The sequence below is a fragment of the Cygnus atratus genome, chromosome 3 (genome assembly GCF_013377495.2).
Source record: "Cygnus atratus isolate AKBS03 ecotype Queensland, Australia chromosome 3, CAtr_DNAZoo_HiC_assembly, whole genome shotgun sequence".
NCBI lineage: Eukaryota > Metazoa > Chordata > Aves > Anseriformes > Anatidae > Cygnus > Cygnus atratus.
This window is the reverse complement of record NC_066364.1, coordinates 65,505,565-65,524,564: the sequence shown is the minus strand read 5'-3', so window position 1 is coordinate 65,524,564 and position 19,000 is coordinate 65,505,565. Positions and strand designations below refer to the sequence as shown.

At 42.2% G+C, this 19,000-nt stretch overlaps 1 protein-coding gene across 4 annotated transcripts in view; it reads left to right on the top strand.

Annotated features, from left to right (window-relative positions):
• ARID1B (AT-rich interaction domain 1B) overlaps positions 1-19,000 on the top strand; it is a 325,953-nt gene that overhangs the window by 176,760 nt on the left and 130,193 nt on the right. Inside the window, exon 5 of one of the 4 annotated variants that reach the window (XM_035538357.2) lies at positions 1,923-1,964. The exons of the other annotated variants lie outside the window; for them this stretch is intronic. Within the exon in view, the coding sequence (XP_035394250.1) occupies positions 1,923-1,964 (42 nt within the window). The remainder of the gene's footprint in view (positions 1-1,922; positions 1,965-19,000) is intronic. 4 annotated transcript variants of the gene reach the window in all.

The window sequence follows — 19,000 nt, the reverse complement described above, 5'->3', positions numbered from 1 at the left end:
GTTGGGGCCATCAGCACTGCTGGGGGCAGGAGGGGGTCTGAGAGGGAGCCAGTGGCACGGGTTCATGTTTTGGGGTCTGTGTGGTTATGGTAGCGAGATGTTTTACCAGAACAAACAGCCTGGTGAAAATGAACTCTCGGTTTGGATGGGTACCGCATTAACCCTAGCTGGGCTGCCTCTGATACTGGAATTACTTGAGGATCCGAATAGGGCACTGTATTCTGACAAGCAATCATACTGCTATTTCCAATCCAGTGTCTGATTATTCTCTTTTTGGCCTTGGGCAAGTCACTTAACCTTCTGTCTGTTTCTTCATCTGTAAAATATATTATGGATATTTATCAGTCTCACCAGGACTGATTGTTTAATATTTATAAAGTGCCTAAAGGATTAGAAGCTTAATATAAGTAGCTAATACGTATCATTTCAGATTGATTTTATTTACTTGGATGGTTTTTTTCTACCTCCTATTGAATGAGATCCTCTTTTGTAGCCTCTTACTGCCATTCCTAATCAGCCGGACAGGTCACAATTGGGTAACTTCAGGTTCATTTTCTGCTTTTATTCTTCGTTCCTATAAATGCTTCATCTCCTCCTCCCTTTTTTAATTTAGAGATGAAGGGATACCATATGTTGCTAGATCATGACATAAATATATTTAAGTGCTGCCATCATTGTTAGTTTATCAGCCTTTCCATTATAAACCCTCTTGTTCAGGGGTTTATAACTCTGGCATTATAATGTGCTTCAGGCTGAAACTTGACATTCATTTTTTCCCTCTTGATTTGCTTTAAATCCTTCACTCTTCTTAAGTTAAACTGGAACTGGAGATTAGATACATTAGTTATAGTTATACTAGTTGTATAAATTATAATGCAGCAGTAGGCATTTTAAATAGGATGTAAATCAGAGAAATAGAGAATTTCCTAGTTGTTAAACTATGAGCCTGGGAGTAGAAATCTGGGATTCTTTTCATGAGCGTGTCCCTTGTTTGGCACATGACTGCTGAGAAATTATTTAACCTCTTTCTGCCTCACTCTTCTTGCTGTATATTGGGATTATGACATTTCCTACCTCACCGGTGTATTGAGAAGCTTAATTAATTAGAATTCATAAAAGCGCTGAGATTCTCAGGTGAAAGGTGCTGATGTGTGAAGTATTTTTAAGGAGACTAATGAAAAAGCCGGCACGCCTGCCTTTCTATGCCTGTTGTCCCAGATTAACGCGTAGCAACTCCTGGAGCGGTGGGATACGCGGCGAGCAGCAAGGCATTGGATTTGGGGCACCGCCAGGTCACTTAACACCTTGTTTTCCTCAGCCTTTCCGATGTGCACTGCATCTTGTGGCCTCGGCCTCTGCCTGGGCAGCCTTTCTTCCCTGAACTCCACAGATTTTAAAGGATTTGCTTTGCTCCAGGCAGGAGAGGGGCCCGTGAGTGAGGCCTGGGCTGCTGAGTTTGCTGACTGAGTTGTTCAGCCGATGCTGGAGCACCCGGCCTCGCCCGACAATAACGAGAGGGGAAGAGCTCAGGTGCTGCCAGCCTTTTGTTTTAGAGGGAGACACCACAGCAGGAGATTCTGGTGGTGCTCGGGCAGCTTTTTGGTGTAGCCAAAACTCCCCTTGGAGATCAGTGTTGCAGCTGCAGTACAGCCCTTTTTGGGGCACCAACAGGTAGATGCTTTTTATAGCATTGAGGCTGAGAAACCTGGTCTGTGTTGTGAGTTTCTGAGTTTCCTCTCGTGAAGATTTCTGTTGTCAGCTGTCAGTTCAGCATGTGCTGTCGTATGCAGGCTTTCCGAGGGTCGGTCCAGGCTGGTGTCTTCATTTGGAGAAGCCTGCTTTGCCTGGGCTGTGGTGCTGCGCTCAGGAGAGGTGGTTGGTAGTGGCTACATTTCAAATGATCTTTCTCCTTATAATTTCAGGTTGAAGTCTTGGCCTCCGAGGATGCTACATTTGGACACAAGGTGTGTAGTTTGATGCAGTTTTGTTCTATAGGTCCCTTCCGTTTAAATTGTTGGATGTGATGGTACAGAAGACGACAATTTTCAGCCCGAGAATTGAGGATCCCTGTTAATTACATCCACCAATTCAGAAACCTCCCCGAACGTGTGGTGTTCTGCAGAGGGCACACAGGCTGTCTGAGTCCTGTTATTCTGTGTAGAACATTTGAGCAAATCTTACTTGGGGAAGCCCGTGTGGAAGTATGGAACTTCAGTTTTGTAGTAACTTTTAAGACTGGAGCTGCCTCCGTGCTGGGTTTGTTCTTGTTTCATAGATTTGCAGCTCAAAAATCCCAGTCGTTTCCTGCTTTGTAACAGTCTGTTGAGTAAGCCACTTTGTTCACGATCCTTTTTCACAGTGCATCGCAAATAGGATGTATACATTGAGCAGCTGCATCACCCTGTGTTCAATTGTAGATCAATGTATGGCATACAGTATGCGTGTCGGAGAGACCATTTAGACCTGCTCTGCGAAATGGGTGGCAGTATCCTAGTTATTGCCTGAGTTTCTTTGGCCATCGAGCTCTACAGTGACAACCACGGTTTTAATTAAGCACTAATAGCAGATGATTTTAGGAAAAGGCAGATTGTGTGTAGGCTACATCTATTTAGCTAGGAAGGGAGTGGGGAGGGGAGGGGAAAGAGGAGATTGTAGAAACAGTAGGCTAAATCATGACAATGAAGAGTTTCCTGCTGCTGAAGGCCCCCTTGCTGTGATACTACTGCAGGTGAGAAAATAATAGTCTATTACTACCGAGGTAAAAAAAAATAAAATCAGAAGATGAAAGAAGTTTTCCAAGTTTATACAGAATACAGTAAACAAAATTAACCCACAGAAAAAAAGCTTTAAAAGCATCTAAATATTCATGATGCCAGAATTTACAGTTGTGTCTGTATTGTACATTTTTATGTTGATATGTGATAAAGTGATTTAAATTATTAAAAAATGAAAAGAGCTACGCCAGTATTATTTGAAGTATGTAACATATGGTCGTCTGCAGTATCTTCCTTTTTTTTACTTAATACCCAGCATTCATACAGGATATTCATTGAATATTTAATAAACCTGGAGGGTCAGCTCTTGTGAACTCATCTCCATAATCCTTCAGACTATAGGTAGGTAAACAGAAATATTACTGCAGATTATTGTAGCCAGTCACTCGCACAACTAAAACACCATGGAAGAGGCTTCTTGCTATTTTTCGTGTGGCTAAACTTGCAAGGTGTTTTTCAGTTTAGCAGTCATCTTGATGAACACCATTTAAAGTTCCTTTTTATTGCCTAAAGTTTCAGGAATTTTCTGTTGCTAAGCTTTAATTTAACAAAACCAAATCAGTACCTTTGCCAGCTCTTAACTGTATCTTCCAGAGTCCCAGGCAAATTGTACCAAGAGGGTCTTGTTGCTCTCTTGAAGAAGTAGCCTTACATTATGTACTAAACTAGATATGTCATGTACTTTTTCTCAATCAAGAAAAAAGGTAAATGTATCATTCCAAATTTGTTAATCTTGGAATCTATCTTGGCTGCCTACGTAGGCATCCTGTGAAAGCACTTTCTTTCCCGCTCTTCCTTAAACACTTCCTCTACTGTCTGTTGCAATGACACACAAATGTTAGCATCTCTGTTACGTTAGCAAATCAGTTGGTACAATCATGGGAAGTACATATAAGCACATATTTAAAGCACGTTTTTAAAAATTAAAAGTGTTTTTTAGTTTACAACTCAGAAAATAAGTTTGACAAATACCATGTAACATAGTTGAGGAGGATGGATGTAAGGTTATAGTTTACGCAATTGTAATGCTTTCCTCAATACAGGTTTTCAGCCTGAATTTCCCTCCAGGTCTAATGCAGATTACTGGGGAGCTATCTTGATGGTTTGGGGCACGTGCTTCAGCTTCTAACATTTTAAGTCCCTTCTGTATGCGTAAGGAGAAGCATAATGTGTGGCAGAGGGTGACTCTTTTTTTGACTATATCCATTCCACCGACCCTTAAACGCTTATCGCTTAGTTTTAGGGTTGTTGACAGGCTGTGTTTCCTGTAGATACCGATTACTGTTAAAAAAAATAATAATTCTAAACTGCAGAAAGAACTTACAATGTTATCTGTTAGTCTTAAATTCTCCTTGTTTTTCATTTCATGGTAAATATGCATGCTGGCAGCGAATGGGGCCGTTTCCCAGGAAAACATGCTGAATGAGACAGCACAACATTGTTCAGTCTCACCATAGTTATCATCTGGGAAGGGAAGATCTGGATGATGCAGGCTTTTGAGTCTTTGATGCGGAGGATAAGCACATGTAGAAATCAGCTGCAAGAGGGTCTTTGATGTAGGATATGCATTTTGATCAGGCAAAATATTTTTTATTTTAGCAAAGAAAATTAAAACAAAAGCCATTGTTTCACACTGTCAACAAACCCAGAGGAGAGGTACCTTGAAGTGCCAGAGCTTGTTTTTACTCTGCAAGCACAGAACAGGTGCAAATCACAGAGTGTTAGTAGTAGTCCTTCAAAATGTTCCCTCCGCCTCACTTTTTTAATAAGAAAGCAGTCTTCCCAAAACAAAGATAAAATAGACAATTTATTGGGATAAAAGTGATGTTTTTAATATCAACTTCTTTTTGTTGAAAGTGTAAGCAGTTTAAATAAAAGGTGTTGTTTGAGTATGAAGACTCAGAAATTCGATAGTGTTACTGTCCAAACCTTTCCTTTGGTTGAACGGTAGGAAGAAAAAGCATTCAGCTTCCTTTGCAGCTAATTTTGCAGAAGGGGTAAGCTGTTAGTGTGCTGTAATAGCATTTTGGAAGATGGAACACGTGGCATTCGGTTTTATTTATACATGCGTTTGTGTGTGTGTTTGTATGCGTGTTTGATCTTTAAAGGAAAAAAAAAATCCAGCTTTTGACTGATCTTTCAGCTTCAGTATTTAGAGTGGCTGTGATGTGCATGGCTGTTTATGGAGGGACGTGGGGGAAATGACCACCCAGCAGGTCATGGACAGGTGGTAGGGTGATGTGGGGCAGGCCTAGCGGTTGGGCACGGTTCATTCAGCTTCTGCTGACTGCCAGCTTATGCGTACAGGAAGTTTCTTCGAACCCAGAGCTGCGGAGAAACTCAGGTAGGATAAGAGTGACTGGATGGAGCAGTATCTGCCTGGGTCTGCAGTCAGCACGCAAGAATGTATTTAAAAGTTGGAAGCCCTTTCAGTCCCGTTAATCTTATTAGAGCCTAATGATGACATGTAAAATGCTAACAGTACCGATTTATTTTGTGTTGGTTTTAGCTGGAATAGGAGGACAGATTTTAGCAGATGGGACCAGTGCTCCCAGATGGCAGAGAAAATTAGGAGGGATACAAAGATGTGAAAAAGAAAAGAGGATAAAGAATAAGGTGCACAGAGCAGAAATAAGAGGTAAAAGGTTTAACTGTTGAGAACAACGCCAATACAAACACCAAGGCAATGGACAAATGAAAATACCTGTGTCTGAGTTTTTTAAATCCTGAGATTTAGACGCTCAGTTCTCATCAGAACATTTTAATCCCTCAGTTAGAATGGAAAACCTGAGTCTGAGAGGTTGGTCGTGATGCAAAGATTTAATCCACACCTTGTTGTAGGAGTCTCACGTTGGCATCGGTTGGCGTGGCAGTGTGGAAAGCCGGCGGTACGTGCTCCAGGTGGGCTAAAATCGATGTCTGGCCCTACCTGGGGAAGGAGATGCCGGGCTGTTTTCCAGTCGGAGCTCAGTTCCCTGTCCTCTTCCCCTCCCTTTCCCCACGGCTTTTGCTGTCAGCACCGACCTGACCCAAATCCGGCCGGGTAACAGCAGCTTGGCCCAGCCGGAGAGGGCGATGCCGCCTCTCCCACGCGTCCCGGCCTCTCGGCGGAGGCGCCGGCCACCCATGGGTGCTGCAGCCCTTGGTCAGAGCCTGCAGCCGTCCCCGCGTGGCGTGGCAGTGCTGCGGGGCGCCGTGCTGGTGGCAGCCCAGCGGCGACATGTCGGGAGGCTCGCGACTCGGGGCGAGGGGAAGGGAGCCGCCGATGCTCCCGCAGCGGGGGAGCTCCAGCCAGAACAGGGCGCTCGTGTTTGGTCGCCGGCTTTAATCCTTCCATTGTGTGTGCTTTTAAGCTGCGTTGTGATGTAATTGGCTTAATCATTACTATTATGTTGCTCCGCGCAAGTTGGGATTGTAATTTGACATATGGAAATAAACGGCGACTGGATTAGCCATTCGCAGGTGTCATTTAAAAGCAGGGGCAGGCGAGAAAGCCTTGCCTGTTTTGCAAGGGGGGTGTTGCTGCCGTGCGGAGGCACAATTATCTGCAGCACTGCGTCTGGCGCCGTCTTGAAGTCGGAGCCGGCTTCACCTGGTCGCTTCTGGGGCCGCGCTGCTGGGCTCGAGGAACCAGGATCCCGTTCCCGATGGACGCGCTTGCTGGCGGAGAGATTTTGCGTTTCCTTCGGAGAAGACAAGTACAGGAAGAAAGATTTCTCTTCGACAGGGAAATCCATGCCATGGAGCCACCATTCTGTTAAAGAAATGCAATGAGGGTGGCATTTCTGACGTGGCTGTGTCAGCACCGTGGAGCTGTGGGCATTGCTCATGGAAGTGGCCGGATTTTGGTTCTGTGACGCAGCAGAAAGCGATGACCTCATCTCCATAATTTAATAACTCTGGAAGTTGTTGAGGGAGGCTGCTCCTAAGTCTTTTCAAATATCTGCTGCCGGGATGCATTTTTTTAGTGCTTTCTCTCTGACACGGGATATACAATTTTAAGAATCACGTGTGCTCAGGACTGAAACCTCTTCTTTGCTCCCAACCATGCTACTTTTACTTGAGTTCACTAAGCTTTCATTTTTTATTTTTTTCTTCCCTCCACCTTGCAAACGATGCTGTATTGCAATACTCAGCACATCACAGTGCATCTTCTGTAGCCTGCTTATTCTCACAGCCCCAGCTACCAGAAGTTCAAATCCCGAGGGGAAATTCAGCTGCGCGGTGTAGCTACGTGTCAGCTTCCTGGTTTGAAGCGTAGGACACCAAAGAGAATACATTTAGTGGCTGACTGTGAGTTATGACTGTGCAAATCTAGAAGGAAACTGTTGTTCTAACGGTATCCATAATACGGAAGCCTTGAGCTGCGAGATGGAGTAGAGATGCCATTTGAGAAAATTGAGAAAATGTGTTCTCGAGAGATTTTCGTGTTTGTTAATTTTTCTGTTTTTATTTTCGGAGATTTGTACTAGATCGATTGGCACAAAATAGCACTTAATTCTTGGAAAGAAGGAGGAAAGAAGCTATTCAAGGAGAAGAAAAAGTAGGCATAAAAATTGTTTTCTTTTTAATGCTTGCCTTGTTTAAGACGGCTTTCTTTTGTTGAAGTCTCTAAGCAGCCTCTGCTTCTGCCATCTGGTGGTTGCTTCTAAAAGTTGCATCTTCAAAGCCAAATTAAATTGTTTTAAAGCCAATTAATCCTTTTCAGAAGAGGATGTTTTCGAGTGTCTGAATTATCTCTGTCTTGATATGTTGACACTTGGAGTGTCTATGTGTGTGTTTAGTATATAGGAAAATACAGAGAAATGAGCCCTCATTTACATCTGTCTGTGCACTGTTGACTTAGGTAGGAATCCGGGGCTTGTAAATAAGTTTTTGGATTTGTTTCAGCTCAGAAAGAATAGATGTTCCTACTAGCCTCCAGTAACTTCTGTTTCGCTGCTCAGAGCAAAATTAGGATTACATGTTTCACCAGTTCTGTTGCTGCTGTCTTCTTTGTGGAGTTGTGTTATCTGAGGTGTTCAGAGATGACTAAAAGGATTTCCCAGCCTTCTTTCTTTGAGCCATTTTAAAGCTGTGTTTTAGGATCGCTGAAGCCTTCTGAGTGCCCTTTGTGCCGGCTGATTTCTAAGAGGAGAGAAGGGCGCCTTAGCGGGGAATATGGTGCTCTTTGGACACGCTCTTTTAGGATTCTCAGCGGGGCTCAGGGACCCCTTACAGATGTGCCAAAGCGGTTTGCAATAGTTACGGCTAAGTGAGTAGCAGTGACTTCAGCATGTTTCTGCCCGGACCTATGCGTATCACTGCTGGGGTATTCAGGGCAACCCGAGAAAACTCGGGGCTGAGTGATGGCGATCGTGTTCTGGAAACTTCACCTGCGTAATCAGTAGTTCCTAATGTTTGGGAATTTCAGCCTCAGGATTTTTTTTTCCAATTCACTCTATAGAAGTGAAGGGGCAATAGCAAAAGATTTGGCAGATGGAGAGGAACATAGAGCACTCGGTCCTGTAACCGTGGTCCAGCTTCATCCTGAGGGCTGTAGAGGAAGAGTGTGCGCAACCACTTTGCGTGGAGGATGGAGTCGGAGCAAGAGTCCGGTACCCCATCAAAATCCTCTCCAGACAGCTCCTGTATGTTGTAGTGCCCTGCTCCTCACAGACAGCCCCACCTCCAGTATGTGGAGGATTTTAAAGCTCTATTGGAGGATACGGAAAAAAGTGAGGTTTTACTGGCTCATCACGCAGTGGTGGTGGATCTGGACAACTGCAAAACAACCTTGCACGAGGAAGAGAAGATGGAACGATACACAGTAGAGGAAAGAAAGCCACGTTAGCTGGGAACCCCCAAATGTGGAAATGTCAAGGTGCAGTGGATAAATGGCACAGCAGCAGCTGGCTCTTTGCTCCCTGCGCTCTCTCTCCCAGTCAGTGACACTGGCTGTGCACGCACTCCCACACTGCAGTCTCAGGGAAGTCGAGGCAAGGCTTTAGGGAGGAACTGTCTCCTGTGGCAGTGTCCCCATGAGGGGACAGCATGCTGGGCTTTTTCCTAGATATATTCCCTTGTTTCTTCTGCTAGACATCTCTCCAGTGACCCAAAGTACTGATAAATATATGCTTAATGCTCCTTTTCAGTGTGAAGCAGCTACTGATGCTTGCAGAATAAATACTGGCGGCCTCGGGGTTAGGCTTGGGCAGCTGGCATGGGGATGTGGAAGTGCTTTGCTTTCCAAAAGCTCCTCTGAGCGCACTGTGGAGGGCTGGTGTGAGCAGAGCTGGTGAGCATCACCCCCGTCTCCGAGTCCTCAAAACTTGCTGTTGTGTGGTTTGCCATCAGCTGGGAACTAGCGCTAAAAAATAAATAAATAAATAAACTGCTGGCTTTCTTCCTGTATCATCTCTACTTTAAGAACAGGAACATGATGAGCAGCCATCGCCAACAATGCTGCATAGTTTGTATTACCAAGATGTGGCTGGGACCACGCGTGGCTTTTTGATGGAAGCTGAAAGCTGCCACTGCCCTTCGGAGAGTCCGAGGGGTCAGCAACTGGCGCGCAGCTTTCCTAAACACACGTGTATGCGTCTCGGGACATTGCTCAGTTTTTCCTGAAGCGACGTCTGCAACTATTTATGCCTTTCTGATGACGTGTATCCCCCTTCCGTCAGTACTTCTGCTGCGTTTCTGCGCTGAGTTAAGCCGACGCTTTGTTTAAACGTGCTGCCGCAGCCCCTGACCAGCCAGCGCTCGTGGCAGCGCCGGCTCGTGCCTCCGTCCGCCTCCTTCGGTCCTGTCTCGACGAGCTGCTCTGCGACGTGCATGGGGGGTTAGCCCTTTGCCAGGCTCTGTAGAAATGCCCCAAAAGCACAGCATCTGACGCTCTTCTCCTGATGCGAACGCACGTCAGCTTGAGGATCTGACTGAACCCACCATTTCACATCAGTCCCTACAGTGCAGCAATGAGAATTACCAACACCAAAAAAAGGGGGAAGGGGGATTTATTTTCTCAGTCTTTCCTCTGTTACTCTACACTTTTCATTGGTGGGGTGCTGAGACCTCGCAGCCCCACGTTCCTCGCCTAGTTTGCCAGTATTTAGCTCAGCTTTCTGTTCCTGGTAGTTTGCAGCTGAACTGCAGGCTGTTAAATTGTAACCAGGATGCTGTCAGTGCGATAGCGCGGCCCTTTGCAGTCCTGTGTGGCCCGTTTGATTTATATGGCTGTTTTGAACTTTGAGGGAATATCAGATTTACCGAGAACTCATCTGACAACTGGAACGCAGTGCTTGCTTGTAAATACCTGCAAATTTTAAATAAATGTTTAGGCAGGTGGTCTCTTTGTTTGGGGGTGGGAAGAGGGCAGGACAGAAGGCTTGCAAATACCTTGCTGTTCTTTCTTGATTAGGAGAGCGGGTTAGACCAGATTTCTTTTTTCTTCTGCAAATGTCTCCCTGACTGCATAACTGGTGCGACCAGAACTGCTGCCCGGAGCAAGGAACCCCACCTTCGTGCAGGAAGCCTGCTCCTGTTGGTATTGCGACTAAAAACCACGACAACAAAGAAACCGCAACTTTTTTAATTTCTCTGCTGTTCATTCTTTTGTTTTTTTGGACGGTATTTCTTTTCAACAGCACGAAACAGGAATTCACATATAGAAGGATTCAGATTTTGTGCGATGTGGCTGCTTACGCTGATTGCATAGTCAGCTTGTTAAAACTAATACTAGGTTTGAAGAGCAGAAATTGCAGAGAGGAACGTGAGAAAGTTGTTGGGTAGACAGATGTGATTTAGGATTTAATTTCCCTTTTTTCTGAGATGAGGTCAGGTGTGTATCATGCTTCAGAACTGTACTGTGCGTGAAAAAGTACTGGTGACATGCCATGGATTTCACAGAGGACGAAACAATGACAATACTGCGTAAGCTTGAGTTTCAGCTGAACATACATTTCCTTTGCAAAAAGATCATTTAGTAACTTCGAAGCTTCAATTATTCCATTTTTTTTGTTTGGTTTTGGTTTGGCTTTGTTTTTTAAGAAATTCTTCATGTGAGACAGGGTTTTCTAGCGAATTAGGGATTTTGATGAATAATTGTATTGGGTTCGAATGACACTGGGAGATCTTGTTTTTCAAGGTCATTTCTTTGGTTTTCTTGGTGAGTGGTGAATTATATTGGATCGTAATAATGTATTTTCGTTATATAGGAGGATCAAAATTACACATGGTTCAGGCATAATTTCCATACTATTGCAATACTTGTAATTGCTTACTATATGCATGTAACCAGTTGTGATACATTTCTAGTGTAATAATCTTTCTGTTTGTTTTGCAATTCTACTACAGAATCCTTGATGCTACCTGAAACAGAAAGCAGACAGATTTATAGTCTCTGTAGTAAAACTTGCCTTAACATTTTAATCTGGAGCACAATAAGCATCATCCCTGCCGTTCAATTTAATGTGACTCTGTTTTCATTCCACCAGCTGATTCCCCCCCACCCCTTTATCAAGATGTATTTGAATCTTCCCGAGCCTTCTGTGAAACTTCGCGCGGTATTATTCCTCGTGTCAGAACAGATGAACTGATTACCCTGTAAATGTAACCTATATCTACAGTGGTTTTACAACTCTAATCCTTGTGCAAGGGCTGTGCTCCGGTGGAGGGATGTACGCCTCAGAAACACTTGTGAGAACAGAGTCAGAATATGTACTAATTTAAAAATTAATAAAGGTATTTTGAGAAATGTCTAACTGCTGTTTATGAAGGCAAGCAATGAAGTGAATCGTGTGGAACTGGCTTTTGTAGCAGCTAAGTGACTAAATATCATTATAGCACATATGATTGCATGCAGAAGCTTTACAGTAATGTAGCTATGGGTGTTTATATGGTTATTAACTCTTAGTTTTTAGCTGTAGTGTGTGCAGAATGCTGCCAAGGTCACAGTTGTTAAGCTGCCCCAAGTACTGCTGAGGAAGGAATTATGTTAGCTAAAGCTTTTTTTTTTTTTTTAAGTAAAATCTTTTTTTTTTTTTTTTAACCAATAATGTTGTGGAAGAGGATCTTGAAGGAGAAATTTGGGGACACCGTGCTTGGAAATGGCATGAAATCCAGGAAATTAAGAAGCATTAGAACTGATATCTTTGGTGGAATAAATGTTGCAGGCAGTCATGATACTCTTAGGATCCTGTGTGCTGCCAGGCTTAGTTATGCAAAGGTTTGAAAGTGAGAAGAAGTTTAAACTTGATACAGTGAGCAAGGGGAAAGCTAATGGAGCACATTAAAAATGCAAGCTGACCTAGATATGCTGTTGAATGGTACCATGTGGCATGCAGCTTTATATGGCAGGCTGCAGTGTCTTGTTCACCAGAATAAAGGTAAAACAGCTGAAAATATGGCACTGGTTACAAATCCAACAACAAGATTTAAGAATTGGACCATTCCATTCTGGTTTGTAGGTGATGTTATGAAAAACACCACTATTAGAGCTTTTTACTATGAAAGCAGCTATTGATTTCTGTTAAGTGTATGCAATGTGTGTTTAAAAAAAAATCTACAGAAATTACGTCGGGGGAATGATTAATGTGCATGCCCCATAGCCACAAGTGTGTCTACTTTCTATTCAATCTAAACTACACGTACACAGAGCCCTGAAAGATGTAAGAAAAATTAGTATTATGTTAAGAGTTGGTTGACGGGAGCTAAATGTTGAAATTCTTTCTTTCTGGAATGTGATGATATAGGAAAGGGTAGCAGAATCTGGCCATTAATTTTATGGTACTTTTAATTTCAGATTAACTTTGAAGAACTATTTGAAGAGATGTCAAAGTATCAGAAAATGTTAATATGATATTATTTTTTCAGATAATGGATATTAAAATAGCTTTTAGCTGCTCTTTGAAACTTGATGGAAAATAATTCCTTTTGGTATTTAGACAGTTTCAACTTCAAATGATTATCTTAGCTTATTGATAAATAGCAAAAAAAAAAAAAGCTTACAGAGAAAGGGTTGACCTTCTTTCTCACTCCCCCTTGCACCTCCCTCAGCCTCCACTGAAGCTGTATGAATGCCAGTATATATGAGTGGGATATTACGTATTTTTATAGGACTAGGAGGTTTAAAATGTGTGGTTTTTTTCTCTAGGTCTGTAAGTTATAATGTGTTTTCAGTTGGAACAATAATAATAAAAAAGGCTTGCATGTACCTGTGATGCATTTGATTCCTCCCTGCAGTGACTCATTGTGGATCTCTCTTACAGCTAAGTGCTTGTTCCTTGTGATCAGAGGAAAATGCTACACACCTTCTGCTTCGTGCCTATTAAATTCAAGCTTCTATTGTAGGCAGCATTACACAGCTATCTTTGAGAATTAAAGGGGAAAAAAATAAAGAACAGTAGCTGAATTGAAAATTTCAAAAGCCACTTTGTTCCCCCTCAACCCTAATGTCGATTCTTAATGCATTTCTGTTTTCATGCTTTCCTCTTCCAAATTTACAAATTTTTCTTCCTTCCTGTTCAGAGCAACTGTTTTTGGTACCCTATTGAAATCAGTGAACATAATGGTGATTGTTTTTTTTTCTCTCCAAATGAACTTAAATGATGGATACCAACCTTTTTAATCTCATCATATTAAGCAGAACATACAGTTCTTATATCTAGACCAGTATTTTGAAATGAAGAGGGGACTGTTTTCTCCTTTTCGTTACCTTTTTCCCCCTCACCTTTTTCATTCCCTTAGGGAATGGTCTGGAGAACAAAGTGTCCATGTTCCTTGAAATAGAAATAGAATGATCCATTCATAATTTAGTGATCTATTTCTGTTTGGCAGTTAAGCGCATGCTTAACTTCAGGTCTGTGATTACATCTCAATGACTTCAGTACGACTTAAATGCTTTGCAAAACTGTGGCTTTTCCCATCTCACCATCCTACCATTGCTTCTGTCTCATTGCTCTTCTTTTTTTTTTTTTTTTCCTCTTCTGCTGCGCTGCAAGTTGACTGTGCTTAGTGTCAGCAGTTTATGTTCTGCATGTTTAATGAAGGCCATGGCTCAGCTCAGCATAGCCCTTCCCCTTACACTAACAGAATTTTGATAAATGAGATTTCCTCGTGTGGAGAGCTGAGAATGGGCTTTGATGGGAAAAGGCAGGGCATGAAATCAGCAGGTGTCAGGGTGTGCAAATTATGGCCATTTAAAAACAAAAACGAAATAAAGAGCTTGCTATGACCAACCATCTTAAAAATGTGTATCTTCCAGTGAAGCAAAAAAAAAGATTTAACAATATACTAGCAAAGCAAAAGCAAATTCAGTAAGTGGTAATCTGAATCAACATATTCCTACCTTCCTTTTTGCTCCGTATTCCCCATGCCTGCCACCGTAATAGTCAGAGTATGCTATACAAGCAATTGGATGGCAGTAATCATTGCTGAATTTAGCACATGGAAATACATTTCAGTTGTTTTATATCCTGTGCTGATCTAAACTATTAGAAATTCTCTATTTTATGCCCACTCAAACTGTTGATTGTGGTAGAATAACATCTAGTTGCACAGATGAAAAGAAACTGCCAGCAGATATTGCTAGAAACCTTTTCAACTAAGGTACATTCCTGTGGTCCTTCTCCCTTTTTCAATTCTGTTTTCATTTTTCCGATACTGCTTACTACATCCTCCCTCTCTGCACCCCCCCCCCCACCACCCTCCCCAGCTCTTTCAGTCTTTCTCCTTCATGCAGATTTAGCTTGTTCCGTGACTGGTCTCCTATTCAGAGTATATTGCTGTGTAATTTGAAAAAACAATCTTTTAGCCTGCTTGCATGTGCCAGTGGAGTTATTGGATTGTTCAAATAATGCAGACCTCTTCAATTGAGATTATAATCTGACACAAGTGATTGAAGGCTGGAAATGGATACTGCGGCCCTAAAACTGGAGCTATTTTATTACCTTATGTAACGTTTCATAAAGGTTTCTGTGACTGGAATGAATTAGGAATGAATTGTTTTTATTGGAGAGATGAAGAGAAAGGACAGTTGGTATGGTTATAATAATTAATAAATAACACAGTTAATTACTGTGCTGGCTCTCCAGTATGTTCAGAGATTAATTTAAATCAATTTGTGCTTGTTTCTATTAAAATACTCAAAAATGTATTTTTACGCAAATATATGTGAACGTACATCCTCAGAGCTGTGTATTTTTATATATGTATCTATGTATACTTTTATTTCCTGTGTATTTATATTTAGTTGCTTAGTTTCTCTTTCTTGGCAGGCTCTTTGAATGGATTGAAGGCAGGGGGATAATTGCCGATCCCGCAGCATTTTCTGTGCCGGTTCATGCCGTAGCTGTGCACTGAGTCCTCCCGTAAGGAGTTTCAGAGCAGCACAGAGGAGGCCACGGCACAGCCTGGGTGTGAGGTGGTTGCTCGGTGCTCCAGCACCGCCGGGCCTTGGCATGCTTGGTTTTGTGGTTTTCCTGGTTTTGGTGCTGAAACAGAGGGGTACAAAGCGGTACGAGTGGCATTATCGTTAGGCACACGTGTACATGGCATGGCACCGGTCCGGTTGGTGTTTCAGGCCCCTCTGGATGTGCAGGGCTATGTGATTTGTGAACGACTCGCCTCGCTAGCTCTAGTGGGAGTTGGTGCCATTTGAAGTCACTGGTGTACTGCTGGGGCTGGCTTCGGTCACCCTTTTCTGTGACACCTCATGATAGCCGAAGATGGCCCCCGGGCTTGGTGGGACCCTCGGCAGAAGGCAGCTGTGCTTGCCTCGTGCCTGAGGCGAGGTGGCCACACGCCCTGCGGTGGGAGCAGCTTCATCTGCAGGGCCCGTCCTTACTGAAATTGTGGTAAAATGGCTTTTCTACACCACAGGCCTGACTTCTGTGGGATTGTGAGCTGGGACTTGAACACACGCAACAAAATCTTCAGTCCAGCAGAGGGTTGCTTCAGAAGGGTGTAATGCATTCCTTCTGCAGCTATTCCTAGAATATTAGATGACCTTGCGATATAATTACGAGTAATTAAGAACAACCCTTTGTATGTTGTCATGTGGTTCCTTTTCTTTTTTTTTTCTGCTGCACCTACAGCCACAGCTCCTCTGTGGTGGTGCTAACGGTGATCCCATGGTGTTGTACCACACGCGGGGCAGGGTCGGCAGCTGGGTGAGGATGAGGGTCCTCGGGCCCTGCCGAGGCGGCCTTGTCACGGACATTTGATGAATGCAAGCAGAGGGGAATTTTTCTGACTTTCTTATGTCCTTAGCTGGCTGCTGTTTCACTCGGTTTTGTAGGCTTCAATGATTTTTGTCTGATGACCAGCTAGTGTACCTAGCTTGTGTTGTCCTTGCTTTGGGCCTCCAGTTTCCTCTTTTCAAACAGAGCCTCAAAGCAGTGTGCTCCAGCTTGGCCCTAAATATGTGACCCTAAATATGAGGCCCTAATCCCCTCAGTTGGAGGGACTTTTCAAATATAGAAAGTTATGGGGAGCCAGAAGTCTCTCCAGATTTGGGGGCCGTGGCATGCGAAATGTGAAAAGGACTTTTGGTGAGGCCCAGATAATTGCTATACTTACAAGAGAAGAAAGGTTAGCGTTCTGTTTTTTCCTATTGGCACATATTTAAGGTTAAAAGAAAAAAAGAAAAGCCTCTGAGATCAGTACAGATTTCCAGATCTTTCTCCTGGTTAAAATTGTCTCTTCTTATTTTAGTCTTGCACTTCCAATTTTGCTCTGCAAAGTTATTTGAGTTCAGCGTGTTCTAATTTAGAAGTGAAAGATGGTTTTTGCTACACTGAAATACGTGTGGTCATCTGAGTGCAGTCTCCTTGCATACTTCAGCAGTCTTGGATTGTCTCACCCAGGGCTTGCTGCCCTTAAGGCTCATCTCTTTTCCGTGTTTTGGTACGGAGATGAAAGGAGCAGAGAAGGGCTGGTGTTGGATGCAAGTTTGTTGTCATGATCTTTGATTTATGCCCATATCTAGATGTAGAATATCTTACGCCTAAATATTTTAGTAACTTAAAGGAAGGAGATGTGAAATAATATGTTTTTTTCTAAATGTAATTTTCCAAATGCCAACAAGCTCAGTACATTCTGGGACACGTAACCTCAAAGCGCAGAGAGTTTAAGTGAGCCACTCGTCTATTTAAATTGATCAAACACCAGTCAGTAGATTGAAGTGTACATATTTGCATATGTACGCTCGTATGTGATACTTGGTCTAAAAGAGGGTGGATTTGCTTTGCTGGAAAGACATCCAGTAAAAGCAAAATATGACCGTTTTGACATCTGGGCTAATCAACTTAAGAGCAGGTTGCCTTCTGTAATTGTTTTTGACCCTTTGTCATTTTATTAATAAAAAAATAATTTTAAAGGGTTGTTTCTATAATTGTTTTTCCCCTTTGTTTTTTTTTTTTAATGGTACCCCAAAATAACAAGAAATAGTTTGTCTATTCGCATTTCAAAGTCACAGCTCCCCAACTGTACGCTAAAGTTTGTGCAATGAAATGTACGTGGAGAAGCTAAGTTGGTTTTCTGTTAATTTTCTGACTTCTTTATGCATATACTCTCAATTTTTATGCTTTCACTGAGAAGATCTTGCAAAAGACTTACGTATATAAAGTTCTGCCTGCCTAGCTGTTGAGCTGTATGTGTGCAAGCTGAAGCAACAAAACCAAAGACTTTCTGTACCTTGGGTCCATTTTGTACCTACTGGTGCTTGTCTCAGTCCCAAAGCTGGCACGTGCTATTGTTGGAGCAAAGAAGAAAAGTTCTTGGTTTTGAGTCATTCTGCAACAACAGAAAGACAGCTTTTTTTTTTTTTTAATTTATTTTTAAGTGCAGTTTGAAGGTTAGTTTGACATTTGAAGTATATTCAAAATCTGCACATAGGATTTCTGGGATTCAAAAATGCTTCACTTTCTAATTATTATTTATATTTCTCTAGTACATCGCCATCAAGGAATTACTATTAAAGGGATTAAAAATGGTTTATATTCTTAAATAAATACAATGTTGCAAATCAGAAAGCAAGCAATATTTTAGAGGAGAAGCGGTTTTAAAAGGGACCTGCATTAGCATTTTTTGTTCTGTAGTTGTATATCATCTTCACTAAAAAAAATACTTGTTAATATCTAGAACCAGTTTGCAAGGAAATTGTAAAGTAGCTCATGTGATGAGTATATGTCTGATTCCAAAATGTTATCCTGACATTCTCTGGGCTTTGGAATGTTTTTCAGAGAGGAGGCCACGAACAGTTTTTAACGATTCCATCCAGAGAAAGCATTTGTTGTGACTGTTCCTTGAATTCAGTTACTTTATTGATTTTCCTAATTTCTTTAGCATTGTTTATAAAAGAAAACAGAAATTTTGCTAACCTTGCTTTAAGAAGATGTAGGTTACTTAATAATATGGATTTTGAAAGTCCTAGATAACCAAAGATTAGATCATTTCCTTGATAGCATATGTATACTAAACGAAAGAACCACATGTGCCTGCTTTGCCCTTTCATTCATGCACAAATAGGGGATGACAAGAGCTACATGTAGAATGGGCTGCAGAGACCTCAAAACAACTATATTTTCCCTTTGATGGCAAATGCTGTTACTTTTGTATCCCCATGTCATTGGTGTGGCTGTGGTGAAAGAGCCATGGAAAAAATGAGGCATTTTTTCTGGTAACAGTAGAAGACAGCTAGCAGAGAAATCTTCTAAATTGCAAGAGGTTCCTGTTGTTTCCGACCTTCCTCTCATGTTGGATGATTTGGGGACATGAATGCATGTCAATCCCCCCCAAGAAAGAAGGAGCAGGAACATTTGTCAAATTCACAGTGAGAAAACAAAATCCTAGCGAATGAATTTGTGCTCCCAGCATTGTCTCACCGGTTCTGTTTCACTCCGGAAAAGTAGTGGCTGAGTGTTGCTTTGACGTTACATCTACGCAGTTTATCAAAGCTTATGGGATTTTTGCTTGGGTTACAGAAGGCTAATTAGTCGTCAAGTCAATTGAACATAGGTCATAATTATTACACTATTAGAGCATTCTTGAAAAAGATAAATAAGCACTAGGGTCGTAAGATCTGTTGGAAGAAAAGGAAGAAAAGTATTTTGAGAAAAATTGCGGTATTTTAACATTTCTCAGGTCTACAAAACAAATGCGAACCTGACTTTCAAATGAATTATAGCACTACGATAATCATAAAAGTTCAGTGATAAAGGGATGCTGCTGCCTCCCTTGCTAAACAG